The sequence below is a fragment of the Sebastes fasciatus genome, chromosome 3 (genome assembly GCF_043250625.1).
Source record: "Sebastes fasciatus isolate fSebFas1 chromosome 3, fSebFas1.pri, whole genome shotgun sequence".
Classification (NCBI taxonomy): domain Eukaryota; kingdom Metazoa; phylum Chordata; class Actinopteri; order Perciformes; family Sebastidae; genus Sebastes; species Sebastes fasciatus.
Genome location: NC_133797.1, coordinates 16,736,110 through 16,756,414, shown reverse-complemented (window position 1 = coordinate 16,756,414; position 20,305 = coordinate 16,736,110). Strand labels below are relative to the sequence as shown.

The 20,305-nt window shown below is 39.5% G+C and overlaps 2 protein-coding genes across 2 annotated transcripts in view; one reads left to right on the top strand and one right to left on the bottom strand.

Moving 5' to 3' along the window:
* Window positions 1-16,963, bottom strand: part of aimp1a (aminoacyl tRNA synthetase complex interacting multifunctional protein 1a) — a 111,610-nt gene extending 94,647 nt beyond the window's left edge. The window contains exon 1 of the mRNA XM_074629294.1: window positions 16,960-16,963. Coding sequence (XP_074485395.1) covers window positions 16,960-16,961 — 2 coding nt within the window. The 5' untranslated portion in view covers window positions 16,962-16,963. The remainder of the gene's footprint in view (window positions 1-16,959) is intronic.
* Window positions 1,248-9,840, top strand: LOC141764250 (arachidonate 12-lipoxygenase, 12R-type-like). Its single transcript, XM_074629291.1, has 15 exons — window positions 1,248-1,425; window positions 1,584-1,743; window positions 2,134-2,338; window positions 2,511-2,592; window positions 2,886-3,008; window positions 3,119-3,222; window positions 5,003-5,169; window positions 5,324-5,467; window positions 6,094-6,297; window positions 6,495-6,581; window positions 6,682-6,851; window positions 7,859-7,980; window positions 8,120-8,220; window positions 8,990-9,160; window positions 9,350-9,840. The coding sequence occupies exons 2-15, from the start codon at window positions 1,591-1,593 to the stop codon at window positions 9,527-9,529; spliced, it is 2,013 nt and encodes a 670-aa protein (XP_074485392.1). The 5' UTR covers window positions 1,248-1,425; window positions 1,584-1,590; the 3' UTR covers window positions 9,530-9,840.
* Window positions 16,964-20,305: the final 3,342 nt, after the last annotated feature.

Genomic DNA, 20,305 nt, shown 5'->3' with positions numbered 1-20,305 from the left:
TAACAAGCATTTTTTATTCTTATAAACAGTCCCTTTAAGTCTTCTTAATTTGTCAATGAATATATATCTTATCAAAATAAATCACAAATGTGAATTAAAACTGCAAGCAGCAATGATCAGGCCCTAGCACCTTCTCGCGTGTCAGGGGTACTGGCAGGATGCCGGTCAACGTGGCCAGGCACAAAGAAACAGGAACTCTGCTGAGTGCAGTGCATTCTTCCTACAAGAGTCTGTGCCAAATGCTTCATGAGTGATGAAGGAGAACGGGGCTAAAGTGTTGGGACAAGCCATTTTGCCAAATCCATATCACACGTAAATTTTTTTGCCACTCCTGATGTGATGCAAAGTTTCACAACTTTTCGAAACACCACAAGCCCCTCAAAAATGTGATTCATTTGAGACAATAATTCCTTCAGCTTCAATAGGGCCTTCGCTGACCGCCAGGTCAGTGCCCTAAATACAAAATGTTCAGCTGCTGCATTGAGAAGTTCGTCATAAACACATGTATCTTTCTTTTTTTTGTTTTTTTGTGATACAATATTTATTGATTATATAAAACATGCATACAGAAAGAAAGAAACTTCATGGGACATATATGACAGACCAACATATCCCGCCTCCACCCCACAGAACTACCCCAACTCTACAAAGAGGTATCATGGTACATACATGTACAAAACTGCCTTGCGTGCAAATGCCCTATTGTCCCAGGCTATTCATTTTGAACGAAACGTCATCACTGAAAATGTCAACCTCCAAATCTCATATTTTATTTGAAGGTCTTACAGCTGCAAAAACAAGTTATCTATACATGGAACAGTCCGTAGAAAGAATACATGAGATAGGACTGTTCAAGCATGGACCTCTACAGCAGCAGATATTAAACGGCTGCTAGCTTGAATATACATGTACTGTAGCCTATGGCATCATAATATATGTATGTGCACACTGCTGTATTGTTGTAAAACTATAAATCTTAAATATGACAATTTGCACTTGTTTGCCCCTCAATGGACTATTGTTTTATTCTTTTCTGTCTCAACACAAGAATGGTTGAATGTTACAGTTGTTTATTATAAAACTATCTAATACATCTGGAAAAACTGTGTTGGTGAATGTTTTTGTTGTTTTAGCATTTAATCTGAATTAATATTTTTAGTTGACTATGATGGTCTCACGTTTAACGGTGGAAAATCTGATTCATCTTTATTAAATCAACAAACGATATTACTATTTGCATCAGCTCCCTGTGACTCGTGTGAAGTGCAGTAATTGTTCGTACATGTCCAGCATTCCATCACCAGAGCTGACTATTGGCAAAGACTGGACACTCCCATTAAACTGTATGTATAAAATAAGGAATCAGTAGTGGTACTTTTCTCAAAAGAGCAGTTCATCAAAGGAACGTCTTGGTCTCATTAACAGGTAAGAGAGACGCTTTATAAAATGATTTCAGTTTTGTCAATGCCATTTCCATTTTTTTTCCCACGTTTTTTTTGCACTCATCTAATGACAGTTAACCTGATCAGTGCTGAGAATGGTTTTTATTATTCTCTCCTCTCTGGGATTCTTCTGCTTTCCAGTGTGAAAATGGTGGATTATGAAGTGACCGTATCCACTGCCAATCTTGCCGCTGCCTCCACTTTTCACAATGTCTTCATTAAACTTGTGGGTACAGATGGGGAGAGCAACCGCAAATGGCTCATAAGCCTCAAAGGGGCTTTATCCTTCAGCAGAGGAGCAGTAAGTCTGAAATATCCTTCTGTAAATGTATAACAATCTTTCTCAACTTGAGATTATCATATTAAATATCAATTTAGAGAAGCTGATGTAAACCCTCATCAACTAAGACTCATATGGGCAGCAACAGGATATGTGCTGCTCTGCAACTCTTAACCCTACGGCCACAAAGGTGACCAAAGACACAAAAAAATCCCCTTAATGAGCTTAAACATTTTTTTTATTATTTTTTATGCAGTGCGATTATGTTGCACAAGTTTTATTTTGTCAACACTTTTACATTCAGTATTGTAGGCTAATTATTGGGATGTTACAGATCCGTTCTCGGTTATAAAATACACTTTATCTTCATGTTATATAAATATTTTCAAACCATTTCTGTTGTTACTCCAGGTGTCTACATTTACCGTGTACTGCCCTGTCTCCATTGGAAAGCTGGTCCTGATAGAGCTAAACAAACAGCACCTCCCACTGTTCCCAAAAGACAATTGGTTCCCAACCAAGGTGGTAGTGAAATCCCCTGAGGGAGACATCTACAACTTTCCCGTCTACCGCTGGATCACTGACCGCGAGGTGCATCGCTTCAGAGAGGGAACAGGTTTGTGGTAATGAGCTTGTCTGACATCCTGTATGCTGTTCACTGACCTCAGAGGACATAAAAGAGAGAAAAGTTCTGCAAGCTGGACTTTAAGGAGGCTGGAGTGAATCCATCTGAACACACTGTATATATAGCAACAATTTTAAACCTTGTTTTGTTTTTTTTCTTCAAGCTCTGACAGTCTTTGAAGACAATCATCATCTTGGTAGGTACAGTCGGGAGCAGGAGTTGAATCAGCGAGAGAAAGACTATCGGTGAGAGCTCAGAGCTTATACACATTTGAACTTTATGCACCCCAATACTAACATGCATCCAAACGTCTTTGGTTGAATATATTCATGATATATACACCTGCCAGGATTTATTAAAATGTATTATCATACTATACAGTATGCTATAATATACAGTAGGCCTATGTTACAAGATTGCAATATTGAAGTCAAATCAAGTATATTGTGCTAACATACTCTAAATAAAAACTGCAGATACACTGGTATCTAGACTTTTGAAAGTTCCTCACTACTCTCCCCTTCTTGATTTTCCTCAGCTGGGATGTGTATGCACAGGGAATACCCCACTGCATAAAGACAGAAGGCCCACTTTCTCTGCCTTGTGAGGTCCGCTTCTCCTTCACCAAGACCACAGAGTTTCTCTACACTGCATCCACTGGGTGAAGTGTCCTCAAATTATGTCGGATATCTATCTATATGTAACTATGTACCTGCCTGTCAAAGTGATTTAAGGCTTCATAATAAAGTTCTCTACGCTTCCATTTTCTAGGCTGACTGAGCTGCAACTGAAGGGACTGGCTAATTGCAAGAAGAACTGGCCTGATATTGACTCTATCAGTCGGGTGTTCTGTTGTAAACGAACTGACATATCAGGTACAATCATGGTAGTTTAATGACATACTTCATTTTGTATGCATAATAGCAGTGTTGGGGACGCAGATATAGGAGCTAGTCTATTTATTAGAAAATATTAAAGATAATTATTAATATCAATTAAATGAATATAAATAAATAATACATATATATTAATAACAACGTGGCACCAAATTATGTTGGTAACAATATTAATCTATCTAAATAACTAACTAAACTAAACAAACTAAACACAGTGTGCGTGTGTGCGTGCGTGCGTGCGTGCGTGCGTGCGTGCTTGTGTTATTATACAGCCCTTTCAGTGACAGGCTGCTTCACTCACTAAGTGTGAAGGAGAGCTACTGCAGGTCCTTTTGCTGCTGTTCACACCTACAATTAACACAGATTTGAACTAGATGGTGAATCAGAAGACAACTAAAATATAAAACGTTTAATCTGTGATCTGTCTTCGTTCCGGTATAAAACTCCTCTGATGTTGAGAGGTAAAGTTATCAGATCAGTCCGATCGGCCGCAGCGTCCAATCAGTAATTGATATCCAATAAGGAGGCGTGTCGGTCGGTAAAAGACATCTGTGAAGGCTGCTCTCGTGTATCCTCGCTCATCGCTCCTCGATCCTCGCTCCTCCGTGCAGAAATAAGAGCTTTTGGACGGTCTTCAAGATGGCGCACCAGAACAACTTCCGGTTCAAGTGAGGAACGAGGAGCGAGGAAACGACAAATAAGAGAATTGGGATGTACCCAAAGACAAGATGGCTTCTTGTCTCAAAATGGTGATTGAGGTTGCACAGACTACAAAACAATAGGGCTGACCACGTGAAACTACCAAAATGGCTGAATCAAAGATGGACTATGAATGTATATGTTTATGTTTAAAACCAATTCACAGTTTATTTAAACTATAAACTATTTAAAGTGATCGTAATGTGTTTCGGATAATGCGGTGGGTTAGAAAAGATGGGTTAGTTTGCATGCAAGACCCTTTGTCTGTGTAAAGTATAAATAGCAAAACCAGCTACCCACATATCCTGACTACAAATAATATCACAACAACAAAACTCAGTGAATAGCATTAAATCAAATCAATACATGTAGCCTACATTACATTCACAGAAGTCAAAGTTGAACAGTCTTGCTTATTCATATGTTGTTGCTGTGCCAATGCTGTGCTAAGGTATGCCCAGGACTTTACCGGTCCATGGAAGAAAAAGGGCTTTTCTTAGTTAACTAATGATTCCATTTGTTGAAGCTGGAGGCCAGGCTAGGAAAGTTGTGGTTCCAGTGTCAAAAGATGCAGTCCTTACTGGGTTCAAATCCAATTGTGTAGATTAGTGGGGAAACTGGTGCGATCCTTTGTACCTGCAGAGTTGCACTTCTCTTTTGTTTTCTATGAGCAATCAGTAATGATATCAAAAAATACATCAGACAAAGGCAATTAAGTGATATCTACTCAGTTGTGGTCTTGACCAGTCTTGAAATAAAATCCTGATTCCTCTTTGTCTGAGACCGAGACAAGAAAGAATAAAAATGCGATTGATTCCGAGACGAGACTTTCAAAAAGTGGTCTTGAGACCGGTCTCGAGACCAAGACTGATCTTGAGTGCTACAACAACTGCATAATAGTACATTCAACTGTATTCATTCAGATATTCAAATATTCCTTCCAGACACATTGTTTCCCATTTTCCAGTGTCACCTGCAGTATAAAGTTAAGCTGATAACAGATTAAGATTTTCCAGCTCAAAGTTTAAAATTCAACAAAGTTCAACTCTATTCACATCAGACTATGTCCAGGATCATTGGAAGGAGGACGCTTTTTTCGGCTACCAGTTTCTGAATGGTGTCAACCCCATTTTGATCCATCGTTGTTCAGCTCTGCCCAGTAACTTTCCTGTTACTAACGACATGGTCTTCATCCGTGGTCAGAGCAGCTTGGCAGATGAAATGCAGGTGATTGTATTGACCTTAATTGATCTCAGTAAAAGAATCATATTTTGCCCCATCACATGTTATATTTGTAATTACTCGTTGAACTATAGTAAATGTAAAATCCACACTGTATGCATGTGCGTCAAATCATGTCTCATCCTCAAATTTAAAACAGAATGGAAACATATTCCTGTGTGACTACAAGAGTTTGGATGGAATAAAACCAAACACCATCAATGAGAAGAAGCAGTACCTGATGGCTCCCCTGGTCCTGCTCCACAAAACACCTGATGATAAACTGATGCCAATTGCTATTCAGGTAAGATTAGCACTCAAATATAGGTTATAGTAGTGATCTCTCTTCAAGGAAAGACAGACTGTTCTTACTATAGATGTCATATGCACAGAGTAGAAAGAAATACCTTTAGTAAATTTACACTAATAGAGTGCAAAAATAAATGAATATTGTGGATCAGATAAAAAAATATATTTCAAGTCTTTTCATTGCAATTGCCAGCCTGCCTCCCTTTTGCCTTTTTCAAAGATGGCAGAAGCTCAGTCCATGGGGACTTGGGAACCGGACCCCCAAGCTGCTGCCCACTGCTCCTAATACTAGAATGGGTTAAATGCAGAGACTAAATGTCACTGTGTGCTGCGCTGTGTACAATACAATTTGTGACAATAAAATCGGATTTACATTTACCCGTTTACATATACATTTAATTTGATATCTGTAAGACTGAGGAAAGTAGGACAGCTGTTCTCAAGTTGACCCTGTATTCTGACCTGGGATTCAATGAAAATATGAATTTCCCCTTCAGGGATCAACAAAGTATCTAACTGAAAAGCAGGTGAAACCTATAGTTGATTGGTTAACATAGTTACAAGTACTGGTAAAGAATTGAATGGATTGAATGAACCACATCCTCCTTCCTTTTCCTGCAGCTGAAGCAGACTCCAGCAGCTGACAACCCCATCTTCTTTCCGACTGATTCTGAGTACGACTGGTTGATGGCCAAGATTTTCGTGAGAAGTGCAGATTTCAATGAGCATCAACTCAACGTTCACCTGCTGCGCACTCATCTGCTGGCTGAAGTTTTTGCTGTGTCACTGCTGCGCAACGTGCCCATGGTGCATCCCCTGTACAAGGTAACTGAAAGAGAGAATACTGAACTTACTCTAGTTGTAGGTTTTTCAACTTACTGATTTTTGTATCTTCTAAAGTTGATGAATCATAATGTTTTAGTGTGTATATATTGAAAGTATACCACACTGATACATGGTATAGAGGCATCAAGATGTCTAATTTTGTTAACAACGCTAACAGAATTCCCTCTTTCTCTCAGCTCCTCATACCTCACATTCGCTACACGCTGCAGATCAACTTCTTGGCTCGACTTGTTCTAATATCTGACAGTGGAGTTTTCACAAAGGTATGAAAAGACCTTTTAGCATATTATATTTCAGTATATCATGTACAGTATTTGTCTCTAACTATATTCCTTACATACAGTATTTAACCCTATTCCTTAGTTTGCAGCAGCCGGTGGAGAGGATATGATGCCATTTCTGAAGAAATCCCTGTCCTCACTGACCTACAGCTCCCTCTGCATAGGAGAGGACATTGCTGAGCGTGGGCTGGAGGATGTGCCGAACTTCTACTACAGGGATGATGGAATCAAGCTTTGGGATATCATCTCCAGGTAGTACAGGTGTCCTGATATTGGAAAATCAGAGCCCAAATCCTGCCCATTGTTGATTTGCCCTTTAAATATCAAGTGGCCCAGGTGTTAGATTAACAATGCTTTAAAAAGATGACAGTACAATGGGTGATCTAAACCGTAGCTACTGCCTCTTGATTGAGTAGACTGGCAGTTGGCTATGAAAGTTTCTGCCTGAACTACTTTAATAGAGAACCTCAGTAAGATGAGAGGAGCGCCATACCTACCCTTAATCCTCATCCATACCAACTGGGGTCCCCGCAGACCCCAGAGGTATACGTTTCGTCATATCTCACAGGTCCACTACAGAAATGCAAGTCTTTACTTTCTTGCCAAGAGTTAAATGAGAAGACTCATGTTTGTGTGTTAAGTACAGAGCTACAACCAAGAGGCGATTGTAGCTGAGCATAAAAAGATCTCTCTAATAGTACAAAATACACCTACCAACACTTGTGAAGCTCATTAATTAACACATTTTATATTGTATGGTTAATCCTGGAGTTTTGTCATCACTGTGAAGTTTCCAGGGAACCATGAGACTCCAGGAAGTCACTGCACCTGGCCACTGTTTACCAAGATATAGTTGCAGCATTTAACGCCCCATAAAACCACTTGTTGTTTTTACATTTCTACTGCTTGTGTGTGTTAATAAAACATTTTTAGAGGTGCTGCTAAGCAGATGTAAGCAAGCCAGGCTAACAGTCTCCAGTCTTTATTCTAAGCTCCATACTTACGCACAAATACTAGAGTCGTATTGATTTTCTCATCTAACTCTCAACAAGAAAGCGAACCAGGTTTGTAAGTTTCCAAAAATGTCAAAGTATTCCTTTATACTTGTATGATCCACTTTGTTGAATAAGCTATTGCACCAAATTGCATCATCCTAAAGAGATGGCCTTTTAATTGTCTTATTACAGCAGTGTGTATAATTTTTTTTACAATTCAACGAGGAATGTGCATTTTATAGAGCTTTTCCACATTTCTCAAAGGTTTGTGCAGGGAGTGCTCAGCGTCTACTACAAGAATGACGCTGAGGTCCACAAAGACTCCGAACTGCAAAAGTGGATTTTGGACATCTTTGAGCATGGATTCCTTTCCCAAGCAGGCACAGGTGAGCTTAAAAGAAAAGCTCAATCTAATGATGATAAATGTGCACATTAATATACCATTATAATGCAAACATAAATCAAACTTTAATTAAGTCATCTATATGTCTTTAAGTAATGTAGTTTGTTCCCTCTAATTCTCAGGAATTCCTCAGAGCTTTACCACCGTGGCTGCGTTGGTCAAGTTTGTCACCATGGTGATCTTCACTGGCTCAGCACAGCACTCGGCTGTGAACACTGGACAGGTGAAGCCTTTTAATTTACTGGCATGATCAATTAAAATGTTGGTATTTTTTGTGGAACAGATTCATGGGGTTTTGCATGTTTTGAAATGGAGAGAGATGGATGAATTCTGGTCAAATAAATGACATATGACTGAGGATTGTTAAGAGTCTACCGCCATACTAGCAGGTCTGTGATGCTGCATGCTATAAGCTAAATGCAACAAATGTTAACATACCCATAATGACATATTGCCTTTTAGCAGGTATAATGTTTACTAAGATCACAATCTAACTTCACCATGTTAACATCCAAACCTTAGCAAACATTTGCTAATTTTTCACAAAACACAAAGTACAGCTGAGGCTGATGGGAATGTCATTAGTTTTGAAAATCTTTGATCGTAAAACAAAGTATTAGACAAATACAAATTTGATCCAATGATAGCGCTGGATGAAAAGTCAGAGGATCACCAAAGTTGTCACCCTGAGGTCAACATGAATATCTGAACCAAATTTAATGGCAATCAAGCAGAAAGTTGTCGAGACATTTCTCTGAAAACAAAAAATGTTAACCTCGTGGCGGCGCTAGAGGAAAAATCAGGGGATCTCCAAATTCATCCTCTGGGGACCATGAATGTCTGTACATTTTGTTGTTCCCATCCAAATTTCATGGTAATACATCCAATAGTTGTAGAAATATTTCAGTGTGGATCAAAGTAGTGGACCGACTGACATGGCGTGGCTTCAAAGAGTATTAGTCAGTCATCTGTCAATCTTTCATTCGTCACAGTATGACTATGGTGGCTGGATGCCCAACACTCCCATCTCCCTGCAACTTCCTCCACCAACAACAAAGGGAACAACAAGTGAGGCCACAATGCTGAAGACGTTTCCTGACGTCAACACAACAGTCCAGGGAATGTCCACCTTGTGGCTACTCAGCAAGCAGTCATCTGACTTCGTAAGTGCCCAAGACTTCATGACAAATCACATAAATCAAATTCATGTTCAATGTGTAAAGCAGTTTGTATGTCATTAGTGCCTCTTTGAGCCACAGAATAAAATCGCTCATTACAACTGTACATTACTGTATTGCCAATAGTCTATGTTTTCTATGTCATTTTTTAAAATGTATCATTGATGTCATCAGGTCGCTCTCGGCCAGTACCCAGAAGACCATTTCAGTGAGGAGATTCCTCGCAAGCTGATAAAGGATTTTCAAGGAGAGCTTGAAGTGTTAAGTGTGGCCATCAAAGTCAGAAACAAGAATCTGGATGTCCCATACACGTACATGGACCCAATGGAGGTAGAAAATAGTGTGGCCATTTGAATATCAGGAGGTGTGACCTCCTCAGCTGTTGGCCAAATTCAGCTTCATATTGACAAAAATGAGAAAGAGAAGAACTGCATGTCCTATTTACTGTTTTAAAATCATAAATCAAAATTAAAATAACTTTCAATCAAGCTTTTTTCAGTGAACATTTTGTGCTATAGAAATAAAAACAAACATGGTGCATATAAATATAAAATCAATGTGGCGAATTTGCCATTTAATATTCATGGAAAAGACCTAATTGAACACAGTGCCAAATAAATAATTACCCAGCATATTGTTATAATGATTAAAAACTCTTAAACTTCGTAATGTTTTTTCTCTATATTCTACAAAATCTTCATATTATGGAAAATGTATCTTGTTTTGTTGTAGTGGGAAGTGTTAATTGATACTTTCTCTGATGGTGTTTGATTTTTAATTTTGTTGGTGGTGGTGGTGGAGGAGGATTAATTATTGGCTGTAATCTTATAACAACAGGATATTTAACAAAGGTAGAAACAACAGAACACACAGACTCTGATAAGATAAGTTACATAGCTTCCAGACAGACAGATTGGTCATTGTGTTTGTTTAGCAGCTTAATAAAGATCTGATGCGTGATAACAAAATTCTGTCGAAGTGCCACATTTACAAGGACTGTGATGATTACATTATTGATCTATAACATTTAACTTCCTAGTTGTTATCAAGAGAAGTAACGTGTTATGCATTTATATTGTTACACAATAATGAATAGGTCCCATTGTTTTTCTGCAACAGTTGTTTGGTGAGCTTATATGTTTTCATCTCTGCCTGAGCTTAATGGTTCATACTGGTCAACCTGCACTTGGTGATTTTTGCTTTCATTGTTCACATTTCATTGTAAAGACTTTATTGACTTGACGCAGTATTTACATCATACAATGTCATGTTTCTTTATTGTTGGAGATACATTACAGCATTGTAAGTTAGCTGTACTTTACACTATACAGGGTCTCTTTTAGGCGCATCCATTGTCCATTAATGTTTGAGTCATTTCTTCAGCTTGACCTCTAATTTACGGAGTGACCTTTAAAGTTAAAATAAATTATTTACACATTAACATCCTGACATACCTCAACACCAGTAAACAGTCAACATGTAAACAGTAAAGATGGCCAAAACATGAAAAGCGCCTGAGTATATCTTTATAAATTGTATCATAAATGGTGTATTTTAGTGTATTTTCATCAAATGTACAGTCCCAGTTGTTGTAAAGAGTAGAAGAAGACATTCAGTTGCATCAGCATGGGATCTTTGTTATAATGGTGATATTGCCTTTGAAATTAAGATTTTACATTAGGCATGGATAAAAATCTGTATCAGTATCAAAACAGTATCATTGGGTTGAGATCAGGTCATTAGCCTCAAGGAGATTATACGCTTTAATATATACTGGAAAAACAAAGTTCGGAAACTTGTGTTTGGTTGATTATTTCTCTGTTGTTACAATGCTAATGGTCATTGTATTTTACATCGTTGGAAAGCCTGTTTATTTACCTTTGCAATGATGTCCAACTTGTAAGGATGATGCATTTGTGGGATGAGCAGCACAGCTGATTATGTGGGGAGCGCCCAAGAAAAATTTGCCAAAATGCTCTGCCAATGGTAAACAGTGTATTCTCATAAGGCTACCAGGAAGCCTGCCCTTCACCGTCAGGCCCATTTGCGCTGGTGTCGACAACACAGACAATGGAACCTGAACATGTGGGGGAATGTCATGTTCAGTGATGAGTCCAGGTTCTGTCTGTGAAAGTTGGATGGCAGGGTCAAAGTATGGAGACGACGTGGAGAACGCTATGCTGATTGTTGAACCGATGGACTAACAGCTTTTGGTGGGGGCAGTGTCATGGTGTGGGGCAGCATCTTCCTCACTGGCAAAACAAGGCTTGTCATCATTGAAGGCCATCTCAATGCAGTGAGATATCAGGATGAGATTCTGCAGCCAGTGGCGATCCCATATCTCCACAATCTGGCACCTAACTTCATCCTCCAAGAAACGACGCTCACCCCCACAGAGCCAGGGTTATCACAGACTACCTCCACAATGTGGGAGTAGAGAGAATGGAACGGCCTGCCGAGAGTCCAGACCTCAACCCAATTCAACACTTGTAGGATCAGCTTGGGCGTGCTGTACGTGTTAGAGTGACCAACACAACCACGCTGGCTGACCTGAAACCAATCCTGTTTGAGGAATGGAACGCCATCCCACAGCAACGTGTGACCAGGTTGGTGACCAGCATGAGGAGGAGGTACCAGGCTGTTGTGGCTGCGTATGGATCTTCCACCGCTACTGAGGCTCCTGACGGTGTATTAAATGAATAAAGTGTAAAATAGCCAATATGTCTTGTTTGTTCCTTGTTACTGATAGAGAGTTCAATCATCCAATCCACCAAACAATTCAAAACAAGAGTCAACACCAACAGGAGAATACACTGTTTACCATTGACGGAGCATTTTGGCAAATTTTTCTTGGGCGCTCCCCACATAATCAGCTGTGCTGCTCATCCCACAAATGCATGATCCTTACAAGTTGGACATCATTGCGAAGGTAAATAAACAGGCTTTCCAACCATGTAAAATACAATGCCAATTAGCATTGTAACAACAGAGAAATAATCCACCAAACACAAGTTTCCGAACTTTGTTTTTCCAGTTTATAATAGATTACCACCTACATACTGTATGTTAGTGGATCAACCTCAATCTTTTTTTTTTCAAATTATGATTTGTTTTTAAAAAGAGACTGAGAAAAAAAATTATTATATATATATATATTTTTTTTTATATATTCAGTACAGTATTTTGAAAAATAAATCAGATTTAAGATTGAAGTTTGAATTCCTTGAATTTTATTCTCACAGATTTTTTTACCCACACAATTCTGGTTTTACTACATTGATCAATCAATTATTTTTTTCCCTCTTAATTCTGATATTAATCTCAAAATGAATCTAATTTCAATCTCTACTACAATTAAATTGCCAATTTATGTCAGCTCAGGGAATATGATGATGATGATGATGATTATACCCTGAAAGTGTTGCTGTTTGACTGAATAAACGTTTGAATGGAGGGAAGCGTGTGTCCTAAAAGCTTTTTTTAAACAAATTAGATTATTATTATTATTATTATTATTATTATTATTATTATTATTATTATTATTATTATATCAAAAATATAATTACCAATTAATACAACCCAATATGGACCATAGTCTCATTCATAATTGTATAATAATTTAAAATGTGTACCAGATGAAAGAAATAACATCAAAATGAGGCAAAAGGTCAATGTGCTATGTGCATATTTTTTGTGCTGGTCATCTTTGCCAAATAAAGGCACTGAAATTGCTCCCTGTACTTGTGATTGCAATATGCGCAGAAATCCTGATCTTCATAAGTACCAATTCAGGTGCAAAGAAATTTACTTAATTCTAACACAAATGTATTTGCAATTATAACTGCGCCTGTGGCTGTGCATCGGCACACAAACAGAGCACAGCACCTCTCTCACTTTCTCTGTGTCTGTTTGCAGGAGTTTAAATTCTCTTGGAAAGCTGGTGCTGATTCCCAAAAGACACCTGGTTTCCCTGCAAGGTGAGAGTGAAATCCTTGGAGGGGGACATCTACAACTTTCCCATCTACTGCTGGATTGCTGACAGCGATGTGCACCTGTTCAGAGAAGGAACAGGTTTTGTAGAACTGTAGGCTACATGCCTATTACAGTATATTGTGCTGTTTACACTTTTACTGCCCCCCAAACATAGAAAAGGCTAATTTCATAATCATATCTTTTTCTCAGCTAACCTAAGAATCTTTGATGACAATCATCATCTTGGTAAGTACAGTAGATGGGAGGAGCTGAAGCTGAGAGAGCAGTTGTATGTAGGTGAGAGAAGTGCTGTCTACCTCACTACCTCACTGCATGAAAGCAGACAACCCTCTTTCTCTGCCTAGTGAGGTCTGCTTCTCTTTCACCAAGACTACACAGTTCCACTGCAACCACTGATAATGTAAAAATATTAATACTTCATGTTTTGATAGGCAGACAGAGCTGAAACTGAAGGGATTGTCTGATTACAAGCAAAGAGGACTGATATTGATGCTATTTGCAAGTCTTCTAAAACAAAACAACAGACATATCAGGTACAACACTGAAACACTGAGAAATATTAAGCTTTTTATACTAACCTAAACATAAATTAAATGTAACTCAAGAATATGTAGATACTATGTTAAACTGAATTCAGATTAACACCTTCTTTCTTTCCAGACTATGTCCAGCGACAATTGAGGGACGATGCCTTTCTGGCCACCAGTATCAACCCCATTTTGGTCCAACGTTGTACAGTCCTACCCAAGAGCTTCCTGATGATGTGGTGTTTCTCCGCGTGGGAGCTGCTTAACTGAAAAAATGCAGGTATATTTTTACAGACTGTATACTACAGTAGTTGAGTGGATGAATAAGCTGAATTTAAACTGTGTAACATAATAACATCATCGTTTTTTTGTGTGGACAGACAGTGGACAACAGAATTGCAATAAAGGTGTTGGAGCAAGCAAATGTAAAATGTGATACAGCATCGAACTTCAAAGTGATTTAAGATTAAATTTAAGGGGGATATCAGAGTTTAATTGGTTAAGAAATCCACTTAGTAACACAATATATTGCAAAAGGTTATTGTAACAGTGAAAGGTCAAACCCTGTCAGCAGTTATCCTTAGAAAAATCCATGTCAATACAGTACATGTTAAATTTGTGACTGGTCTGTTCACTTCTCGCCGACATTTGAAAATTATAATTGCTCTAAAATTTCAAACAGAAAGGAAACATGTTCCAGTGTGACTACAAGCATTTGGATGGAGTGAAATCACATCATCAGTGGGACGAAGCTGTACTTCCCTCGTCTTGCTCCATAAAACCCCTGATGATAAGCTGATGCCGGTTGCTATTCAGGTGAGACTGACCTACAAATTTACAGGATGTTTGAGTTGAACATGTGATGGGACACATCCAATATGAATTTAAGTGAAAGATAGTTTTGAAAATGTCCTGCTAGATAAAGCAGGTGTAATTGAGTTTGTTTATTGGTCAAAGGGCATTGGATTTATGGCCTCATTGAACTGATTCAACATTAAACTTTTCTTTATAGCACCATCATGTGAACTCCTTCAGTAATATTTAGTTTGGGACCTTTATAGAATGGCCTACCATGCATTTAATGGCCTACCATGCATTTAAAACAAAAAACGGTTGTTTTTTGTTTTAAATGCCTGATACTACTGGATATCACTTTGTATGTATTTTGATAGACATGCACAATTTCCCTCACAAATATGTTACTTTTTAATATTTTGTCTGGGATGAGAAAGAGAAAAAGAGAGAAAACCAAAAAGAATTCTACACCGAATAATAATGCTATGGTCCTGATTTAGTTCATTTCTGTCCCTTGTGTCAGGCACAACTAGTTTTAGAAAGTCTTCTCAGTTCTCCGGTGCCCAAGAAGTGATGTGTTTTACATATTAAGGAAACACACAAGTCACTGAGCCAAGCTCCGTGGGCTGTTTTTAGATGTAGGCATCCCTGCAGGGACCGGCTTCTCTTCCTTCACCAAATAATGTTTGGAAAGTGATAAGCAGCACAATAAACAAGCTGCCTTCACAAAACGGAAAGAACTCAAAGAGGTAGCAGAAACAATGGTTTAAATTTGAATAAGCAGAATAATAATCCAACCCCAAACCCCAGCAAAGAGTAGAACAACTCTGTGTTGGAGTTAACAAGGCTTCTTGCATGTCATCCCTCACGTTTCAATATATTTCATGCTGCTATGCTGTGTTGCCACAGCAGGGAGCATCTCCAGGAGGTGAAGTCAAACTGTATTGCCATTCATTTGCTATGTGACATGAGGATGTGCTCCTGAAGGATGTCAGAGCAATGATAGCAAAACATTATGCCACTGAAAGGGCTGCAGTATACAGTAGTGCTAAAACCTGACTAGAAGTTGCAATAATGTTCTAGTTTGAAATACTTTATTTAAGTAGGGTTCTACTTTTCTTAAAGGGACTATTTGTAACTTTCAGAAATGCTTGTTAACAGCGACACCTGTGGCCGTTAAGTCAACGAAAGTCAGCGTCGGGTTTGCTCTTGCTCACTCTAAATAGACATGAATGAGCATCGCTCAAAACAGTGAGGTGACACACGTCAGCTAAAACCACAATATCACTCTATATTTCACCTGCTTGGCAGTAATGTTAGCTGACCAGACAAAGGTCTCTCCATGAATCAATGCTGATCCTAGTGTTGGCTTTTCCTGCTTCAGCCTGAAGCAGGAAGAGAAACGTTATCGTCTCCCGACAGCGCCCGCAGGGAGACACCGGCACCCGGTCGGACGATAACGTTTCTCTCGGCGGAGCCCCGTCACTTCACAAGACAGTGATTGAAGGCAAGCAGGCAGAGGAGGAGAGACTCCGGCCACACGCTAGCGCGCATATGCGAGCGCACATGGGATCCCGACCCGGTAGATTTATACGTGTAAAAAGTTACAAACAGTCCCTTTAAAGGTTTGTGAAGGGTGTGCTTGGCCACTACTACAAGAGTGATGCTGGGATTTGCCAGGACTCTGAACTGCAGAAGTGGATTTTTGATATTTTTGAACTTGGATTCTCTTTCCGGGCAGGCACATGTGTGCGGATGTTTTATTATTCAGAAAGACCTTATTTTATATTATCATTACTCTGCATAATACATTTATTAGGACCCAAGGTTTCTTCATTATTAATCTAAATATATACATTTTTGCTGTTTTCATGAATTCTCAGGAATCCCTCAAAGGTCAAGTTTGTCACCATCTTCACTTGCTCAGGCCAGCACTCTGCTGTCAACTCTGGACAGGTGCATTACTGTAATCTATTGCTTGGTCAATGATAAAAATACAGTTTGTGTGGAAGTCTTTTATTTTAAATTGAATTATGACACATATCATTTACTGTAGAGCACCTCATAAACAAATCATAAATGTATTTATTTATTTATTTATGGTTTATACATGATGCTTTTAAATATTTTTAATCTTTTTCAATTGTGACTTCCTTCACCAATCACAAAGGGGAGGCCACGATGCTGCAGACGTTCACTGACGTCAACACAACAGTTCAGGGGATGTCCACCATGTGGCTACTCAAGAAGCAGTCATCTGACTTCGTAAGTAACCAAGACTTCATGAAAAATTACGTGTATCAAACTAATGTTTCAAACACTCCTGCAGTTTCAGTGAAATAAAATCATTGCAGACATACTCTTGATTATATCTTACTATAAATATGTCAATATGCATTCTTCTTGGAACTTCTGCATATTATTGCATATTTTTGAAATTACAATTTCATTGAAGTCCCATACTTATACATGGACTCTGCATTGGTGGAAAATAGTGTGTCCATTTGACTATAACAATGAATGAAGGTGTGACCTCCTTCCTGACTCCGACTAAGGATAGTTGATGCTGATTCAGCATCTCTTTCCCCCGTAGAGTGGGTATCCTCCTGAGGGAATCCTAATTAGCCTAGTTAGTCTTTCAACTCTTTACTGATGCTTTTTCACATTGTCCTTATTCTGTGATTGTCTAAAACTCATTTTAAACCTTCTCATGGCAACTTTGGGCAAACTCAACACATTTCAAACATTTGTATACGGAACACAGCTTGCTCAATGCAACTCTGACATAAAGTAAAACTTTGCTTCAAACAAACACTGCTGTGTTAGGTGTGAGCAAATGTAACAATCCAAACAACAATTTTAGCAACAGCTCTGCGAGCTCAGTCTACTTATTGGTGATATTTTTGTCAGAAAAAAATATATACGGTAGATAGATCAGCCACCAATGTTACAAATCTTAAAGGGCCAGTGTGTAGCATTTCGGGGGATCTATTAGCAGAAATGGAATATAATATTCATGATTATGTTTTCATTGGTTTATAATCACCTGAAACTAGAATCATTGTGTTTTCGTTAGCTTAGAATGAGCCCTTCATATCTACATAGGGAGCGGGTCCTCTTCACGGAGTCCGGCTTCCCTGGCTCTTGCGAGAGCCGCAGAATGCAAAACTGTGGTACCGCCAGCCGCCGTCTGACTTCCGTTGCTGTTACGGCCTCTGAGCGAGGTGAACGGCGATACACTGTTACTGACAGTGAAGAGTTTAGCAGATTTAAGAAAAATCTTCAAGTCCTGCTTATTTGTCTTATTTTCAGAACGCTACATCTCCATCAAAAACAGAGTGACCATTCCTCAGCAAAGTCTTCCTACTACCAGGTGATGTAGACTGTCTGTGTTTTTATCTAACCTGGAGGTTTCCCTTCATCCGCTTTTGGAAGTTTTGGAACCCATCCAAAGAAGAGTAACTTGTGTGTTGTTACCAGATCACAGGAAACCTTATTATCAATACACGGACCTGGATTGCTAAAGTTTACACTCAATCAACTACTGCAATCAAGGTCAGCAATGCAGCATCTCAGATCTTGTGTGCAAATGCACAAACCTGTTAACCTTTTGCAGTGGTGTCTAGAAGGTAACCCCCAAGTTGTGAAAACGTGTCTCGCGAAACTCGCTGCCTGACGACCTATCCTAACCATTCGAGGTTAATGTCTAACCATAACCATCTCGCAAGAGTTTCGCAACACTCTTTCAAATGAAATCTACCGGGAGCTATTAATACAGTGTGCAGATCCTTTGTCTGACTTTATCATTGTTCAGTGCAAAAAGTATTTTTTTCAGACAGTAGTGACGTATTAATCTATGAGATAACAGATGGATTAATCTGTTGAACATTTCAAATAGTTGCAGTTTAGAAGAGCTAAACTATTTGGCTATCCAACCAATATAGGTTTAAAGGTAACCTTTGCGAGTCTTTGTTTGCCTTCTTATGCATGATGGATGACATCACTACTGTTTAGCTCTGTGAACATTCCCTTACATTTAACCTCATCATTTGTCTCCTCTTTTGACAATCATTAATGTCCCATTAGCGCTGATAGATTTATCGTTTCCATGGAACAAGTGTAACCGAGTCTGAGAAGGCCGGAGGCTTCACACTTTATTCTTCAGAAACTGAAAAGGTGTTTCATATTTCCTTCTCTTACAGTGTGTTCTGCCACTTTCTGTGAGTATGTGTGAATGTTTGTGAGATAAAGAGAGACCCTTCAAGAGACAATTGGGAAACCACACAGAGGAAAACACACACAAACAAAGAGATACAGGCAAATACACAGATTTGTGTTTGCTATTGCTTCTGCCCTCTGGATTTCTTTTTGCTATGGTGGTTTATCTTAATAATGGGACTGTTTGCTTGCCCTTTTTGTCCCAAATAAACTGCCCGAGGGAAAATTAACATTTTTTTTTACGTATTTCATCACAGGTCAGTGACGGGACTTTGGAGAATCATCTGTTTGGAGACAGATCTAATATCAAAAGTGCAGCCCTTTTCTGTCTTTACTGTGCGTATATGAGAGAGATATGTTCCTGGCCTCACCCTCCTAGACAGAGAGGGGAAGTCTCTGTTTTATGCAGATGACTTTGTTCTACTGTCTCTTACTGAACAAGAGCGACAGCAACAGCTGGCCATAGTAGAAAAGTACTGTCAGAACTAGTCCTGGCAGTAAATATGAAGAAAACAAATGTCATGATTTTTCAAAAACGCCCCAGATGTCAGGAGAATAAATACCAGTTAACAATAAATATATCATGGAACATAGTATGAGTTATACATACCTTGGTTTAACCATAGCAGCATCAGAGAGTTTAAACATGGCAGTAAATGCACTAAAAGAAAAAGCTGGAAGAGGTCTAAATTTATTTATTTTGTTTACGAAATTTTTGTTGCCCATTAAACTATGACTTTTTAAAGGCGTATTACTTTAAATGACAATCTATACTATGCCTTTTTTATGAAATATTAATGGCATACTATACCATCCATCCATCCATCCATCTTCAACCGCTTATCCGGGATCGGGTCGCGGGGGCAACAGCTCCAGCAGGGGACCCCAAACTTCCCTTTCCTGGGCCACATTAACCAGCTCTGACTGGGGGATCCCGAGGCGTTTCCAGGCCAGAGTAGAGATATAATCTCTCCACCTAGTCCTGGGTCTTCCCCGTGGTCTCCTCCCAGCTGGTCGTGCCTGGAACACCTCCCAAGGGAGGCGCCCAGGAGGCATCCGTGCTAGATGCCCGAACCACCTCAACTGGCTCCTTTCGACGCAAAGGAGCAAGGACTCTACTCCGAGTCCCTCACGGATGACTGAGCTTCTTACCCTATCTCTAAGGGAGACGCCAGCCACCCTCCTGAGGAAACCCATTTCGGCCGCTTGCACCCGCGACCTCGTTCTTTCGGTCATGACCCAACCCTCATGACCATAGGTGAGAGTAGGAACGAAGATTGAACGGTAGATCGAGAGCTTTGCCTTCCGGCTCAGCTCTCTTTTCGTCACAACGGTGCGGTAAAGCGAATGCAATACCGCCCCTGCTGCTCCGATTCTCCGACCAATCTCACGTTCCATCGTCCCCTCACTCGCGAACAAGACCCCGAGATACTTAAACTCCTTCACTTGGGGTAAGGACTCATTCCCTACCCGGAGTAGGCAAACCACCGGTTTCCTGCTGAGAACCATGGCCTCAGATTTAGAGGTGCTGATTCTCATCCCGACTGCGTCACACTCGGCTGCGAACCGATCCAGTGAGTGCTGGAGGTCGCAGACC